Genomic DNA, 15677 nt, shown 5'->3' with positions numbered 1-15677 from the left:
AATAGGCAAAAGGCTGGTAAAGACATGTCATGGAAGGCAATATATGAATGGCCAATAAGCACATAAAGTTGCACTCAGCATCATTAGCCATCAGGAAACTGCAAATAGAAGCAATGAGATAGAACCATACACATACAAGAATGTCTACAATTTAAAATATGGCTCAAGATTTGGCAAAAACATTGAGTATCAAGAACCTCACACACTACCAGTGAGAATGAAAAACAGTACAGCCAGTGGAGACAACACTGTCTGTTTACAGGGTTGTAAGGAGCCCTGCCTTTTGAACCAGCTACTCTACTCCTGGCCACTGACTCAAGAGAAAATAAAAATACACCTCCACAAGATGACTTATTGTAAATGTTAATAAGGGCTTTTCATCATTACCAAAAACTGGAAACAATCCCAGTGCCTATCACAGGGTGAATGGATAAACAGATTGCAGTGTACTCCTACACTGGAAAACTATGCAGCAATAAAAAGGAATGCACTGATGCATGCAACCATGTTGATAACCCCCCCCAAAAAAAAAAATCACATGAAGCCAAAGGAACCAGACACAAAAGAATACATAGTGTTAGTTTTCGTTTTTATTGAGTTTGCAAACAGGCCAAGCCAACCTAGGGTGAGAGAATCAATAACGGGGTTTGCCTGAGCAGGCAGGGGGCTGGTTGGAAGGAACTTTTTGGGGTGATTAAAAATGTCCTGAATCCTGATTTATGTGGTGGTTACAAAGGCATATACATTTTTCAGAATTTGTTGAACTGTATACTGAAAATGTGTGCATTTTATAATTTTTTTATTCTTCAATTTTTAAAAGTTAAGTATAAAAGACTTAGCTCAGGGCTTAACACATAGTAAATGCTCAACAACCATTCATTTTCCTCATCCTTTGCCCTCCCATCCCCAGCAGGCATGCGCTATAGTTATTAGAACATTTTAAGTCATTGGACCTCTGAGAATGAGTGACATTTTCCCCCGAAGGAGTTTGCCCACTGCATGACACTGGAGGACTCTCTAGTCAGAGCCAAGGATCATAAATAACACTGAGGGTGCCTAACACCTTCTCATCCTGAACCCACCTCCAGGTTTGGTCCTCCTGGTCTAGGTGTGGGGGCCCAATGTCCCGAGCCAAGAGGGTAGAATTTAGGTCATCCCAAGAGATGCAAGCTGACAAATCACAGAAGTGGGGAGACACGGCACATGTAAGACACTTTGAGAAGATCAATACTTATGGGAAAGTTAGAAAAGATAAAATAGGGAAACCAGCTATGGAAGATCAGCGGAGTTTAGATTGTCCTGCAGTGAAAGCTCAATATTTGTTTGTTGATTGAATAGGTGACTGAATAAGCCATTGGGTCTGTCAAGGCTGAATCTTCCAGGTTGACTGCTGCACCCCCATTCCTGTCTTGCAGCTCACATACCTGCCCCCGCCGTGGGGCGAGTGCCGGTCCTCGGAGATGGGACTGGACTTCTTTCCTGTTTACAGCATCACCGCCTGTAGGATTGACTGTGAGACCCGCTACATCGTGGAGAACTGTAATTGCCGCATGGTCCACATGCCAGGTCAGTGCCCAGGGAGGGCGGCCATGGGCCCCGGGGCTGCCCGGGACCCTCTGTGCCTTTCTCACCCTGATGGGAAGCTCCTCACCCACTCCACGAGGATGCACAGGGATGCTGTTCTGAGAAGACTGTTGTCTGATGCCCAGACATTTAGAGGGCAGATGGAAACAGCCAGTCTGATGACCAAGGCAGCAGCCTGCTGTCCAGAAGTGGTCAGATGCTCTGAGAACGTTCCTCCCAGTGTTCAATACTTTTGCTAATTGTTTGCTGTCCTTCCCTCCTAGACGTTAGTGTCCAGATATCTGGATGCTTACAATTCTTTGCATCCTGGAGTGGTACACACTCAAACATCCAGATGTTTATTGCTTTTGTCCAGATGTTTCCCTTCTTGCATCCAAATGCCTAGCACTCTTTCAAGTGAAACAAAAGTCCATCAGCCAGCCAATGAATGTGTGTGGACTGACATTCCTGTTGTCAGACTAACAATGCATGTCGCCATCATTAGAGGCAGTCGGCTTGTCACAGACAGAAGTGGAGTGGAGGGAGGGCTGACTGGTATTGCAGCGTGGAAGGAAGGATGAGTGAGGCTGGCGTCAGTGACCTTGGCTTCTAACTCAGATTCCTGCACTTAACTGCTGTGTGGCCTGGCACAACTTACTCAACGTCTCTGTTCCTACTGCCATTATAGTTAAAACACAATCACTAGTTGTTATGAGGCTAAAATGTAAAAATGTTTTGTCAACTGCAAAAGTCAATTGGGGAGAGGAAATTGAGAGTGCTGTTGACTGAGGACCTACTATGTGCCAAGAACTTTGCTATTATATGTAATGGCTACTATTTCATGGTTATATCATACTTTATTTAGGTTTATTTAACTAAATCCTGATATCAGACATGCAGTTCATTACCAGTTGTTTTCTGTTACAACCAATGCTGAAATGAACATCTTTAGAGCTAAATTCTGAATTATTTCACTAGTAAACAGTAATTCCTTTAGTAATCTATATTTAGAGTTATCGATCTTTAAAATTGCCTCTGAGCTTCCTAGAAGACAGAGCAAAAAGGGAAATATATCAGTTAAGTTATTATTGGAAAGGAGGAAACATCAGTTCTTCAACATCAGTTTTCTTAAAGAAAGGTGTTTAGGGAAAGGGTAAGGAAAGGACATTGCGGTGGGCTTTAACTTTAGCACTTGGTAAAAGAAAAAAATGTTTCTAGATTTCTCCAGAGACCAGAGAGGACTGAGCACTGGGACATGCTTCCAGGCTGACGCCCAGCCTGGGTCACCAGCCAGTGAGGTTTCCCCCATGGAACCTGAGCCCTAAGCCAACAGCAGAGATTTTAATCATTCCCCCCACGGCACTGTTACTGGCATCTCCGTTATAATGTGGCGTTAAGGGCACAGCAAAGAGGAGACTTTCAAAGCAGCCCTCACTCACCCATGGCAGTGTGGCATGGTGGGAAGAGCCCTGGCCTCAGGATCAGACTGACCCGGGTTCAAAGCCCACCTCCATCACTGTTAGCAGTGACGGACACTCAAGCCTCCATCACTCATGAGTATTTCCTATTTCCAAAGTTACCCATGTGGGTTAAAGGGCAGGACACATGCCCAGGGCTTAGGAAGTGCTTACCACTGCCTCTCCCCCTTAACTAACTGTCAGGGCTTTCTCACTAACACCTGCATGAGCTGGTTGTGTAGTCTGGGAGAAGTCAGCCCAACAGGTCCTATTATTTCCTGCCCAAGGCCACAGAGCAGATCAAAACCCAACCTTCTGCTCCCCTACTACCCGCAGGCAGCCCTGATAGACAGCTGCCTTCTGACTGCCCACTGGGGAGCCGCTGCCCTCCCAGGCCCCAGGATGCCGGCCCTTCCCCCAGCCCAAGGAGTGGGGGGCTGCTGCCCGAGTACCGCTCCCTGTCTTTCTTCTTTGCAGGGGACGCCCCTTTCTGTACCCCTGAGCAGCACAAGGAGTGTGCAGAGCCTGCCCTAGGTCAGTACCAGGGGCCAGATGGAATGAGGGGGCGGTGGGGATGCTGAGGTTGAGACCTCGGAGATGTTCTGGGTTTGAGAGAGAGAGATCGTGGGGAAGGGTGAGGGGAAAGAGGCTGGACAGGGTGGCATCCATGCAAGGGCAGGAGAGGGAGCTGGAAAGGAGAGAAAGGTCGGGGAGGGAATTGAGGCAAGGGGATGAGGGCTGGAAACTGGACCAGGGGAGAGAAAGCAGGTGGAGAGGTGGGAATAGGGAAGGAGTGGATTTCAACGGGAGCAGAGAGCACTGAGGAATGCAGAGGAAGGGGCAGAGATGGAGAGAGGATGGATGGGGGGGCATCCAGATGGACACCAAAGAGCTTGGCGGCACCTCCCCGCACACGCTGGAGGTCCTTCCACTGCTGTCCTGCCTTTGCATACCCCATGGAGCCTGGGGCGGTGGGGGAAGGGAGACAGGTGAGGCTGGTGTGCATTCCACATGCGCAGAAGGAAGGCAGGAGGGCTCCCCTGCCTCCTCTTCCTTCCGCTGGGTGCTTGCTGGTCCGCCCCCCACCCCTTGGGAAAACTTCCCATGAGGGAGATCACACCGACAAGCGGCGACCCCAAAGCTAGACCCACTCCACGTGCCTGCCTCTCCCGGGACCTGGGACATGATTATTTATAACCAAGACAAGCAGGGTATTGAGATCATCTGGACGTAAGTTTGTTCAGCAGCTGCACTTGCTGGAGCTAAGTGATGCCGCTCTGAATGTCCCGATGTCCCCAGAAGGTGAGGAGCAGAGAAGGGGGCCCTGGGACGTGGACTCCCTTGGAGCCCATTCTCCAAAAGTGCTGTCCTTTCAAATATTTTTAAAGGGCCACATGACGGTAAAGGAAGCAGAAGGAACACAGGAGCAAGAGTAACACAGGAAGAGGGGGCGCTCACACCCTCATCAGCCTCCAGCAAAAGCCCAGCTCTGCTTCCCTCCACGGCACCCCACCCACCGCCCCCACATTTACCCAGTGGCACCTCCTTCTCAGCTCACCTCTCCTCTGCAGGAACCGGGCTGCTCTGGGCCCAGAGGTCCCTGTCCCCACACCTGCCTAAACCCTGCCTCCCTCTCCCCTCCAGGTCTGCTGGCAGAGAAGGACAGTAATTACTGTCTCTGCAGGACGCCCTGCAACCTGACCCGCTACAATAAAGAGCTCTCCATGGTCAAGATCCCCAGCAAGACATCAGCCAAGTACCTCGAGAAGAAATTTAACAAATCAGAAAAATATATCTCGTAAGCTAAGCGGGCGTGGTGAACGGGGGCTGGGGGAGGAAGGACCAGGAGGAAACTGAGGGCCATCGAGGAAGAGGGCCGAGGGAAAGAGTTAGTTCTATCTGGCAGACATTCATTGAGCCTCTGCTGTGTGCCAAGTTCTGGGCTCCACACTCAGAATATGAAGACAAAGGTGAATAAGATGCAGCCCCTGCCAGTAAGGAGCTTACAGTCTTATGGGGAGACAAGTAGAAAAGTGAATGCTATACAGGCTGATTCAGATAATAAGGGAGGTGGTTGGCTGCACCTTGCATAGGATTGCCGTCAAGGAAAGCTTCAGAGATTTATTTTGAAGGATGTATAAGAGCTTTTTCCAGGCAGGTTTTGCACATTCTGTTCCCTCTGCCGGAAATGCTTTTCCTTTCACTCTCCACCTAACTGGTTCCTCATTATGCAGGTCTCCATTTAAATGTCATCTCTTTGGACAGCTACCTTAGGCCCCACTCCTGCTATGTTTCTCTCAAAGCCCGCTGGTGTTTGCCTTTATAACCCTCACCACCATGTGTAATTCTATATATCCAGGTGTATGTTTCCTTAAATTACCTGCCTGCCCCATGAGATTGAAAGCTTCTTGAGGGCAGGAACCTTTCTATTTTGTTCTCTGCTGTGGAGTGTCTGGCACAAGAGTCGATGCTCAAAAATATCTTTTAATGGAATAAATGAAAGCAAGACACGGGAGAAGAGGGCGTCCCAGGCAGAGGCTCGGGCAAGAGAGTTAGTGCGGGGCAGACAAGAGGACGCACTGCCGGGGCAGCTGGCGGAGGTGGATGTGTCCAAGCTGGAGGACCTTGGAGGCTGAGCTGGCAGGGGTGGGGTGCAGGGAGTGGGCTTTATTCTAAGAGGACAGGGAGCTGAGGAAGAACTTCAAGCAGGTGAGTGACAGGCTCACATGCATCTTGGACCACTGCCCTCCGGTAGAACCTTCCAGAAATGTTCTAGATCTGTGATGTCTGACATGGTGGCCCCTGGCCACGTGTGGCTATGGAGCATTTTAAATGGAGGCTGAGTGACAGAGGAGCTGTGTGCTAATTTTATGCCATGTGAATTAGCGGTTTTAGAAGGGCCCTTCAGGCGACAGCCAGAGGACTAGGACCAGCAGGAAGCCAGGTGGGCAGGAGGGCGCCTGGTCCCAGGCAGCTGCCATAAACCAGGCAGGAGATGCGGATGCTTTGAGCGAGCTCTGCGTGGAGAGGAGGGTTTGCTCCTCTCTCTCCAGCCACTCCCCACCCCCACCCACACAGTCACCAGGTTGCATCCTGGGACAGCTTTTGCTCAGTGGGTTGAGGACCAGAGGCACTTGAGGGCCTTGTGAGCGACGCTGAAGGCGACAGGGAATTGCAGGAGGTTCCAGGCCTGCTGTCGGCAGACATTCTGCCTGCAGTAATGATCTCTCCTGCCCAGAAGCATCTCATTCACACATCTGCCCAAAAGAGCAAAAGGGAATTGAGGTCCTTCCTCCAGGAAACCCTGCAGCCAGATAGAGGTTTGCCCCCGAAAAATCCTCCCTGGCTCCAGCAGCTGACTTGGCGATGCCGGACTCGGGCCCCCATGAGGAGAAGCTTGGTATTAATCCCAGTAGGAACTGGGGGCCTCTCTGGAGTAGCCTCTCTGCTGAGCTCACCTGCACCTAAGGGCCCAGGCAGACCCTCTGGGGGTGCAGAGACCTAGAGGCCAGGCAGGATTCCTGCAAAGGGTGCAAAGAGAGAGGGGGCTTTAGCAACAAGGGGCAAAGGGGACCACTGATACCCGCCTCCCGTCCCGTGAAGAGCACTGGGCTGGGAGTCAGGACCCCCGGTTCAAGCCCCGCTCAGCCACTAATCAGCTCTAACTTTGGGCCAGTTTTCCCACTTCCCTGGGCCTCTGTGTTCCCATCTGTTTGTGGGAAAATGGTATGAGATGGTCCCCATGGATCCTGATGGCTCTAACCATCATGTGACACTGAACATTCCCTCCACAGAGAGAACATCCTTGTTCTGGATATATTTTTTGAAGCTCTCAATTATGAGACAATTGAACAGAAGAAGGCATACGAAGTTGCTGCCTTACTTGGTAAGTCAGCTGTCTGTCGCCCAAATTTCCACATCTCATCACGGGTGGAGGGAGGGGGTATGGGCGGGCTGGCAGGTGGATCGAAAAGCCTCCTGAGAAATCCAGCCTTTTAATTCATGGATTACTCTCTTTCCTGGCACTTCTCCTGCCCCAGGATGGGAAAGAACTCCATAGGATGGAGGTGTTAAGCCCAGTTCATGCCCCAGTTTCCCCACTGACACAATGGGGCAGGTGAGCCGGAAAGTCTCTCAGGGCCTTTCCAGCACCACCCTCTTGGATCCCATGGTTAGAGTCAGAGCCCTGGGGCAGTGGCAGGAAGAAAGAGCTGTTGGCTGGAGAGAAGGCTGAGCTGTGGGAGGTCCCAGGCAGCAGACCCCAGGAGGGCCCCCCATGGAGCCTCCATCCAGAAAGCATCAGTCGCTGCATTGAGGCCAGGAGTCCCCTGGACTGAGAGTCCTTGTCAAACACAAAAGAAGGGCCACATGTCCCCAGAAACCCACAAACCTGACTGCCACCCCACCCTGGTTCATGTCAGCTCCGCTGGCCCCGTGGGCACATGGCAAATGTAGGGAGTTAATTTCAACCCTGCCCCAGCCCCCAGCGCAAAACTCACAAAACCCCTCAGGATGGACAGTTAAAAGATCTGCCCTTGGGCCCTCCCCCCGACTCCCACTCACTCCTGAGGAAGGATCTGGTGTCTGTGGCTACACGGGGAAACAGCTCTGGTTGACTCTGTGAACTGAGCCGGGTGGAAAGCATCCTGGGTGGGGGTGAGAACTTCTCCCTGGAAGTTTCAGGGGAGAGCACACCATGGGAGAACGTGGGCAGGTGGCTTCACCTCACTGAGCCTCAGGTCCCTCATCTGTAAAATGGGTCTAATAAAACCCACTTTGTGAGTTTGCCGTGACGATTAAATATGATAAAGCCCATGGAAGGTCCCTAAATTGTGGTTTCTGGCACCTGAACAGACATCATGCCAGGGACCCAGGGCCCACCTTGTGCACCATCTGAGGATTTCTGTGTGCCTCTCCCAGGAAGCTGGGGGCTGGGCCACAGCAAGGTCCCAGCTGGGCTCAGTTGGTCATGACTCCAGGCTAGGGGAATGTTGTGGCCAAACAGACTGTGCCGAGCGACTCATGCCCTGCGCCGGTGGTAAAGCCCCACCCCTGCCACCTTTATTTCCTAAAGAGGACCAAGGAGATGCTCCCTCCCCACCCCCTCCTCCCCTCCTCCACATAGGCTCACAGTCACACACACACACACACACACACACAACACACACACACACACACACACACACACACACACACACACACAGGAGGAGGGCCTGAGCTCCAAATCTGTCAGGAGAGATAGCTGGTCTCTGCATCAGATAAGAGGAGAGCGTGTTCCCAGCATCTTGTTCCCATCCAGAACAGCCTGCTGAGCAAATCACGCTGCCATCTGTACCTCCCGCGAGGACAGGGTGTGCCACTCTCAAACCCTGAGCCACGGGGCCCAATCAGGCCCTTGTCTCCCAGTCCCCGTGGCCCACCCTCCCCCCGCTGCACACGGCACACCCCACCGCAGTCTGCACACATGCACCACACTCACCAGGGCACACGTGTGCAGACTCACCAGCCAGCCACGCAGCTACAGAGACATGTATGTGCACACACACACACACACTCATCACCCACACCTGCCATACACAAGCACACTTACACCTACACATGCTCGCATGTGGTCTATACACTCAAACACACTATACCCATCCCCCAAAACCACACTGAGACGTACTCGGTGTCCCCACCCTAGACAGGGACTGCCACCTATGTAAAGCCACTGATGGCCAGACATACTGCCTGCTTCTGTGACAAACACGTGCACACACTCCGCCACACTGCTCACATGTACCGACACACACCTCACTCCTGACATGCACGTATACATGGACACGCTCCCCGATCAGCCTCCATTAAGGACATTATTGGGGGCGGTGAGGGAGGAGAGGAATGAAGGGGCCCCTCCCCACCATCTGGGCTTGTTCACCAGGAGATGTGGTTGCTGGGCTCCTCCCAGTCTGATCAGGGCAGGAGTGGGCAGGTGTACTCATCAGGAAGTTCTCAGACCAAGGGCAGCCTGGAATCTGCAGGAGGGCTGTAGGTCCACCCCCAAGAGCTCCCCAATTCCTGGCGCTCTCCCCAGCCCAGCCCAGCCCAGCCCAGCGGCTGACAGCCATAGAGATCACAGCTGGAAAGTTCATCTCTGCCAGCCCCCTCCCGACCCCCTCCACCACCAAATGTCCTTTGAAGGCAAATCTATGAGAAGATCAAGGTTTATCAAAGCCACGCAGCAAGCTGATGGCCACCCTCCAAACGCACAGCCTCGGAGCCCTCTGCTCCACCGCACTGCCTCTGGAGCAGAGCATTTGGGGCTTTAGAGGGGTCTGAACCCCCTTGAGAATCTGATAATAGTTTCTGAAAGACCTATTTCTATACAGACCCACCTGCTACAAATGCCCAGGTGCACACACACAACGGTTTGCATTCAATTTAGGGGGTCTCCAACCATCAGATGCTTTCACAGGAGAGTGGTTCTCAAACTCTGGTGGGCCAGAGAGCCACCTAGGGACTTTAAAATCCTGACCTCCAGATCCCAACCCCAGAGATTCTGATTGTAGAGGCCTCGAATAGGTCCATGCATCTACACTGATTACCAGTCTCCCAGGAGTTTGATGCAAGAGGGCCAGAAGACCAGTCCAGACGACCCCTTGGGTCAAGGGAGCCACACACCCAGAGTAAGAACCTCTTCTGTAGAAAGAGACCAAACTGAACATTTACTTAGAGTGGAGAGGTAGGGAGATGCGTCCTAAAGCCTCATCCCAAGGGCGAGAGGTGCCCCGAGGCCACGTCACGACTTGGGGGGTGGGTCCTCTTTTGTCACTGCTCCCTAGACCCCCACTCAGGGCACCTGACACCTGTCTCATGCTAGACCGTGCCCTCACCCAGGGCAGGGGCCACACACGTCTTGTCTGTTCCCAGCCCAGAGCCAGAGCTGGGCCCCGCCAGAGTGGTTCTGAGTGGTGCTGAGCGAAGTCCACCAGCTATGGGATCTATTCCAGGTCCCCTGCGCCCAGCAAGCGGGCCGGTTAGTTCCCGCCCCACTGGGTGCTGAAAACCCTCAGCCCTCGAAACTGTGCACTGAGGGAGGGACGTGTCAAGGGCCTGGCCTTCCAGTGACCAGGCCCAGGCTCCGGGGGGCCAGGGGGACCATTCAGGAAGCCTGGTTTCTGAGTTCTCAGTCTGTTCACCCCTCCTGGAAACACTGTCAGTAAAGCCGAACCCCTGTCCTCTCTCTCTCTCTCCCCAGGTGACATTGGTGGTCAGATGGGACTGTTCATTGGTGCTAGTATCCTCACAATACTAGAGCTCTTTGATTATATTTACGAGGTAAGGTTGGGGATTGCTCACAGGGACGTGACCTGCTGCCCACCTCCCGCCCCGACGTCCAGCACCAAAGCATAGAAGAGGGAGAGGAAGCCAGATGCCTACCCTCAGGGCTGTCTACACCCCCAGGGAGGGAGGGGGAGGGGTGAGGAGGAGAGGAGACTGTGCTGAGGCAGCTCGGAGCCCCTCCCGCGGCTGGGCCACATATGGTGGCTTCATATATGTGTGTGTCTACACCCACACACCCACACCACACATACTCATACCCACACACAGCATATGCACACACATACCACACCCACGCTAGTTACAAATACCACACTGACACTACATATGCACACACTTAAACCACACACACTCCACATACACCCCACACACACACGCCCTATGCACCCGCACACATATCACACACACTTATACCATACTCAAACACCCCACTCAAAAATACACACATACACCACGTGCATACACACCACTCACACATACACCACGTACACACACACACGCCTGCCCTCCTGGGGGCCTGTCACCCGAGCAGCCCCTTCTGTGGCCCAGGCAGGTTAGGGAAGAGCGCAGGCGCCCCAGCCACTCCTGGCCACTAACGGTCCAGGAAGCTGGCGCCCTCAAGAAGCGTCTGGAACAGAGCCTCTGAGAGCTGCTCAAACAACAAGCACGGGCTTCTGGCACTGAGAGCTCCGTCAGCCTTCCTCCGGCGTCTCCCCACCGCCACCACCCCCAGCCCCTGCCGCCAGGGCTCCAGAATTCCCACAGCAAGCGCAGGCCCCACGCCGTCCCAGGACCCCTGAGTCTCGGCCCACAAACAGGGCCTGCAGAGCAGGCAGTGGGCCGCCTCCCACAGCGGCCGGCGGCGGCAAAGGCCCTGCGCATCATTGTGGGGAGCTGGGGGCCCCACCCTGCCTCTCAGCCTGGGAACCTTGTTCCCAACCCCAAACCAGATCCCACAGCCAGATTTTATACTTGTTTATTAATTTTTGTGAACAGCTGTACAAAATTACAGAAATTGAATCCCACCAGGGAACAGATTTATTAACCACATTTCCTTACTAAGAATAAAATGTTATGAACTCAGGTGAGTCCTGATCTTAGGGACTCTGGAGTTGTCAGGCCTTGGAAGTGATCTGTAATCCTGTCCCCTCCCCAACCCAGGCCCTAGCCCCAGAAAGGCGCTCCCAGGCTGCTTCTGGGGACAGACAGTGAGCCAGCCCCACTGCAAGACAGGGCCCTCCTGGGACCTCCCCCAAGCTCTGGCTCCTGCACCAAAATCCCATTGCAGCCAAGAGGTGGGGCAGGGCCCGGGCACGGGCTGCCGGGCTGGGCTCCTGCCTCTTCGTCCAGCCACAGCCCAGGCGGCCGCTGCCCCTGCATCCCCAGCATCCCCAGCCGCGCCCCGCGGAGGGAGGTCTCACTACCTTGGCACCGTTTCTCCTGACCTGACCACCCGCTTCCTGCCTTCCTTACAGCTGATCAAAGAGAAGCTACTAGACCTTCTTGGCAAAGAAGAGGACGAAGGGAGCCACGACGAGAATGTGGTAAGAGTGCCCCGGGGGTTCGCAGGTGGGTTTGTTCCTCTGACTTGTCCAGGTGGGGTGAACCCAGATGCCAGGGCCTGGGCAGGAGGGGCAGTGCCTCGTCGCACAACTTTCCCTGGCTTATGACACTCTGTCAGCTCCCAAATCCAAGGACACTCCAACTGTGCCTTGAGTCTCTCTCTGGAACTCACCCCAGGGCCCAATAGTGCTAGCCATGGTTGGAGTAGAGACCAGGTAATTCTTGCCTGGCCCAGCCCAGCTCCTCCCAGGCCAGAGGGCCACTCCTCTCTCCTCATGCCTTGGGAGAACCGGAGAGACTCTGTGTAGGTCCCTTATTCTCCAGAGGGGCAAAATGCACACAGGGACATCACTGGTACTCTGCCCCATTTGAAGGGGACGTGAGGTTTGGGGCCTGTGACGTTGGAAGTGTTAATTGTACCTGTTAGGATTGCTGACCACGGCGTGCCTGGTACATGTCAGGCCCTGTGCTGCACGCCATAAGAGTTCCATGTCATTTCAGACCTATGGTCACCCTAGAGGAAGGTCTGTTTTTATCTCCATTTTGTATATGAGGCAGTTGAGGCCCAGAGGCCAAGGTCACACAGCTGGGGAGTGTCAGAGCTGGGCACAGGGCTTCCCAGCCTCCGTCCTACTCGGCCTCTCTTCCCTCGGGCTGGAGAAGCAGCACCTCCCTCTTCTGCTGTCCGTTCTCCTTCCCAAACTCAGTCCACTCCCGGACCCTGGTCTCAGCTGGCTGGTGCGGCTATCGCTGGCTTTCCCCAAGTCAGCGGCCCTTCCCCCAGGAGAACCATCCCAGCAGGTGGCCTTAAAGTCAAAACATCCAAAATGGATTCCAGCCCCTCCGCCTGGCTGGGCTCCCACTTCTGTTGCTAAAAACCTCGCTTTGTATCTCTCGGGTCCCTGTAGCTTCTGTTTGAACAGAAGACAGCCTCCCTTGAGGAGAGGGCGGTGTGGAAGGAAGCCAGGCTGTGGACTCCTTGGCTGACCTGCCTGGATTCCAGGTCCCTGCTTCCTAGCTGTGTGCCTGTGGTCACCTTACTTCCCTCCCTGAGCATCTGCCAAGTCACTGGGACCTCAGGCAGAGTGGGGGTGTCATTCAGATTAAGTTGAGACCGTGCCTGGAAAACAATCAGCTTTGCCTAGTTTATGGTCAACATTCAGCAAGGGCAGGCTCCCTCCCCCGCCCTCCCTCCTGCCTTCAGAATGTCTCAGAGCCATAGCCTCCCCTCTGTCCCCTCCCCTGCCCCCAGCTGCATCCTTATCAAATCTCCCCAAATTCTTGGCACAGTATTCTGCTCCCACCCCTCCCAGCTTCCAGCCCCCCACAGCTTGGGACTCACCCAGAGGACCCAACGCCATTTCAGCCCCTCCCTGCTCAGGGACCCAAGACGACATTTCCTTGGGGCCAGCTTCACCCTAAAAGTCCTTCGGGCAGCTGTGACCAGCTCTGGTTCTGGCTGTCAGGGGCCTTCCCTGCTTGGCCTCAGCAATGGGCACCCTGTGCCCCAGGCCGTGCCCCAGGCTGCACCTCATCCACCGCAGGGAGGCTCCAAGGGAGTCCCCAAGGATGAGGGCAGGACAGGCCATCCAAGTCCCAAGGCTGGACGCCACTCAGATGGAACTGCAGGTGACACATTAGGGGGCTTCCAGGAGAGAAGGCCAACCCAGTTGCTAAACCCTGGGGGAGAGCACCTCGGTGGGCAGTGGAGAGGACTCTGAAAGCAGTGAGGCCCCTCCAGCCTCGTGCCCCAAGATGGCAGACCAGCACGTGAGATGTCTGGGGCAGGAGCAGCAGCACCCGGGAGCACCCATCATGGGCAGCATGGCTCCCAGGGCCTGGGCTGGGCTGCCAGGGTGTCCTGATGGATTTTTGCTGAATGAACACCCACGGCCACTCTCCCCTCCTGCCAGAGCACTTGCGACACGATGCCAAACCACTCCGAAACCATCAGCCACACTGTGAACGTGCCCCTGCAGACGGCCCTGGGGACCCTGGAGGAGATTGCCTGCTGACAGCCCTGGGACCACCCGGCACCCCCCAAAACAGACCTTGAGGCCCCAGACCCGGGACAGGGGACAGCAGGCTCAGGTGGGACGGCCCCTGCCGACGGAAAGAAGCAAGAGCCCCCTATGCACACATAGCAAACTCTCTGCCAAAACCTTGCTCCGGCCGCATCTGGCTCGCCGCACCCTCGGGCCCCGCCGTGCGTCCGCCCCTCAGAGCAGAAATGCCGTCCCGCTCTGGAACTGTCCGAGAACCGACCTGCCATCACATCTCACTGCCAGATGTACAAAGCACCTGCATGCTCAGACTTCTCAAGGCGCCGCCTCCACGTCTGTCTCTACGTGGCACGCCTCGGTGCGGTTTCCGGCAGCCGACTCTGCAGCTGTGCTTGAGGGGACCGGGCTCCAGCCCCGAGCCACCTCGAGGCCGCGCTGGAACCACACCTGCACAGCCAAGAGGGAAACCGCAGGACTCTCCACGATGACATCCGGTCCTTGTGTCGTTTGTGAAAGTCCTTAACCTGCCCACGAACCCCTCCCCCTCCCCCACAAGCTGGCCCGCAGGGGCACCAGGGCCAACCCCCCTCCCCTCCCGGGGCCTGTGATGGAGGTGCGGTGGCCGGGGTGGCTCGTCCTCGTGCCCACAGCGTTCCGCTCTCCCCGGGACACGGCTTGTACAGTCTGATTCTGTTTCTTCCCGGGGCTTTTTTGTTTGTTTGTTTGTCTGTTGGAAATCTGTTTTGTTTCATTTTTTCTGGATTTTGGTTTCGACGTTCTGAGGTTTGGTTTGGTTTGGTTTTTCCATTTTCTCTGGCATTTATTTATTCGTGCTTCCAATCACGCTCATATTAAAAGCTGGTCTTGTGGAAATGGCTGAGTCGTGTCTGCCTTTCCCCCACACTCTTTGTCCCCGAGGGTTTAGGAGAGGACCAGACCAGACCTGCCAGGTCAAAAACTACAGTGCATATATATATATATGTATATATATGTGTACATATATATATGTGTGTGTGTGTATATATATATGTATATATAAATTTTCTGCAACACTGACCTTTACAAAATGTGCACACTCTGTATTCTATTCTTCGTCTTCAAATACTATTGATCAGCAGTGTTGTAAATGACTTCACAATCTGCCCACAGGTCACAGCCCATGGTCCAAACCACAGGCGTGTGGCCTGAAGACGAGCAGGCAGAGCCCAGATCCTGCAGACCTTAAAGGAGGCCTCCCCATCCCTCTGCTCTTCCATCCTCTGTCCTGATGCCTCCTGACCCCGTCAGTGAATTCGGGCTGGACCCAGGCACCCAGCGTGGCCTCCCTCCCACACATCCACCTTTCCCATCTCCCTCTGCAGCCCACTGCCTCATCCCCATCAGACCAGCTTCTGCCTTGCTCCCAGGACTCCTGAGAGGATGCCCGTATGGGAGAGGAGGTTGGGAGGTGCCTCTGGTGGGGAGGGGGCGTGACCTTTCAAGCCCCACTGTGGCAGGAGAGGTCATCCTGTCCGTGCAGAAGCCTTGTCCCCAGAGCAGTAAGCAGTGTCCACAGGGAGAGTTCCTGCAGCCCAACCTTTTGCTCCCCCCACCACTCCCCACTCCAAGTCGCCCCCTAAGCCACGAAGAAAGGCCTAATGCGGTTTACACCTCCCTCCTCATGCGCAAGCGCCCAGGCAGTGCTGACTAGACCGCGGTCCTGTCCCTGCTCTGCTTTCACCCCTTCCCTGCCTCCCCCACAACTAATGCCAGGAATTGACAGATGAGATCA

At 54.4% G+C, this 15677-nt stretch overlaps 1 protein-coding gene across 1 annotated transcript in view; it reads left to right on the top strand.

Annotated features, from left to right (window-relative positions):
* ASIC2 (acid sensing ion channel subunit 2) overlaps positions 1-14771 on the top strand; it is a 924670-nt gene extending 909899 nt beyond the window's left edge. Inside the window, 7 exon segments of the mRNA XM_006185835.3 lie at positions 1416-1566; positions 3498-3554; positions 4665-4818; positions 6815-6906; positions 10258-10337; positions 11816-11884; positions 13817-14771. Of these exon segments, the coding sequence (XP_006185897.1) occupies positions 1416-1566; positions 3498-3554; positions 4665-4818; positions 6815-6906; positions 10258-10337; positions 11816-11884; positions 13817-13918 (705 nt within the window). The 3' untranslated portion in view covers positions 13919-14771.
* The last annotated feature ends 906 nt before the right edge of the window (positions 14772-15677 follow it).

Source organism: Camelus ferus, chromosome 16, assembly GCF_009834535.1.
Source record: "Camelus ferus isolate YT-003-E chromosome 16, BCGSAC_Cfer_1.0, whole genome shotgun sequence".
Taxonomy (NCBI): domain Eukaryota; kingdom Metazoa; phylum Chordata; class Mammalia; order Artiodactyla; family Camelidae; genus Camelus; species Camelus ferus.
The sequence above is the reverse complement of the archived record's forward strand: the minus strand, read 5'-3'. Positions and strand labels throughout refer to the sequence as shown.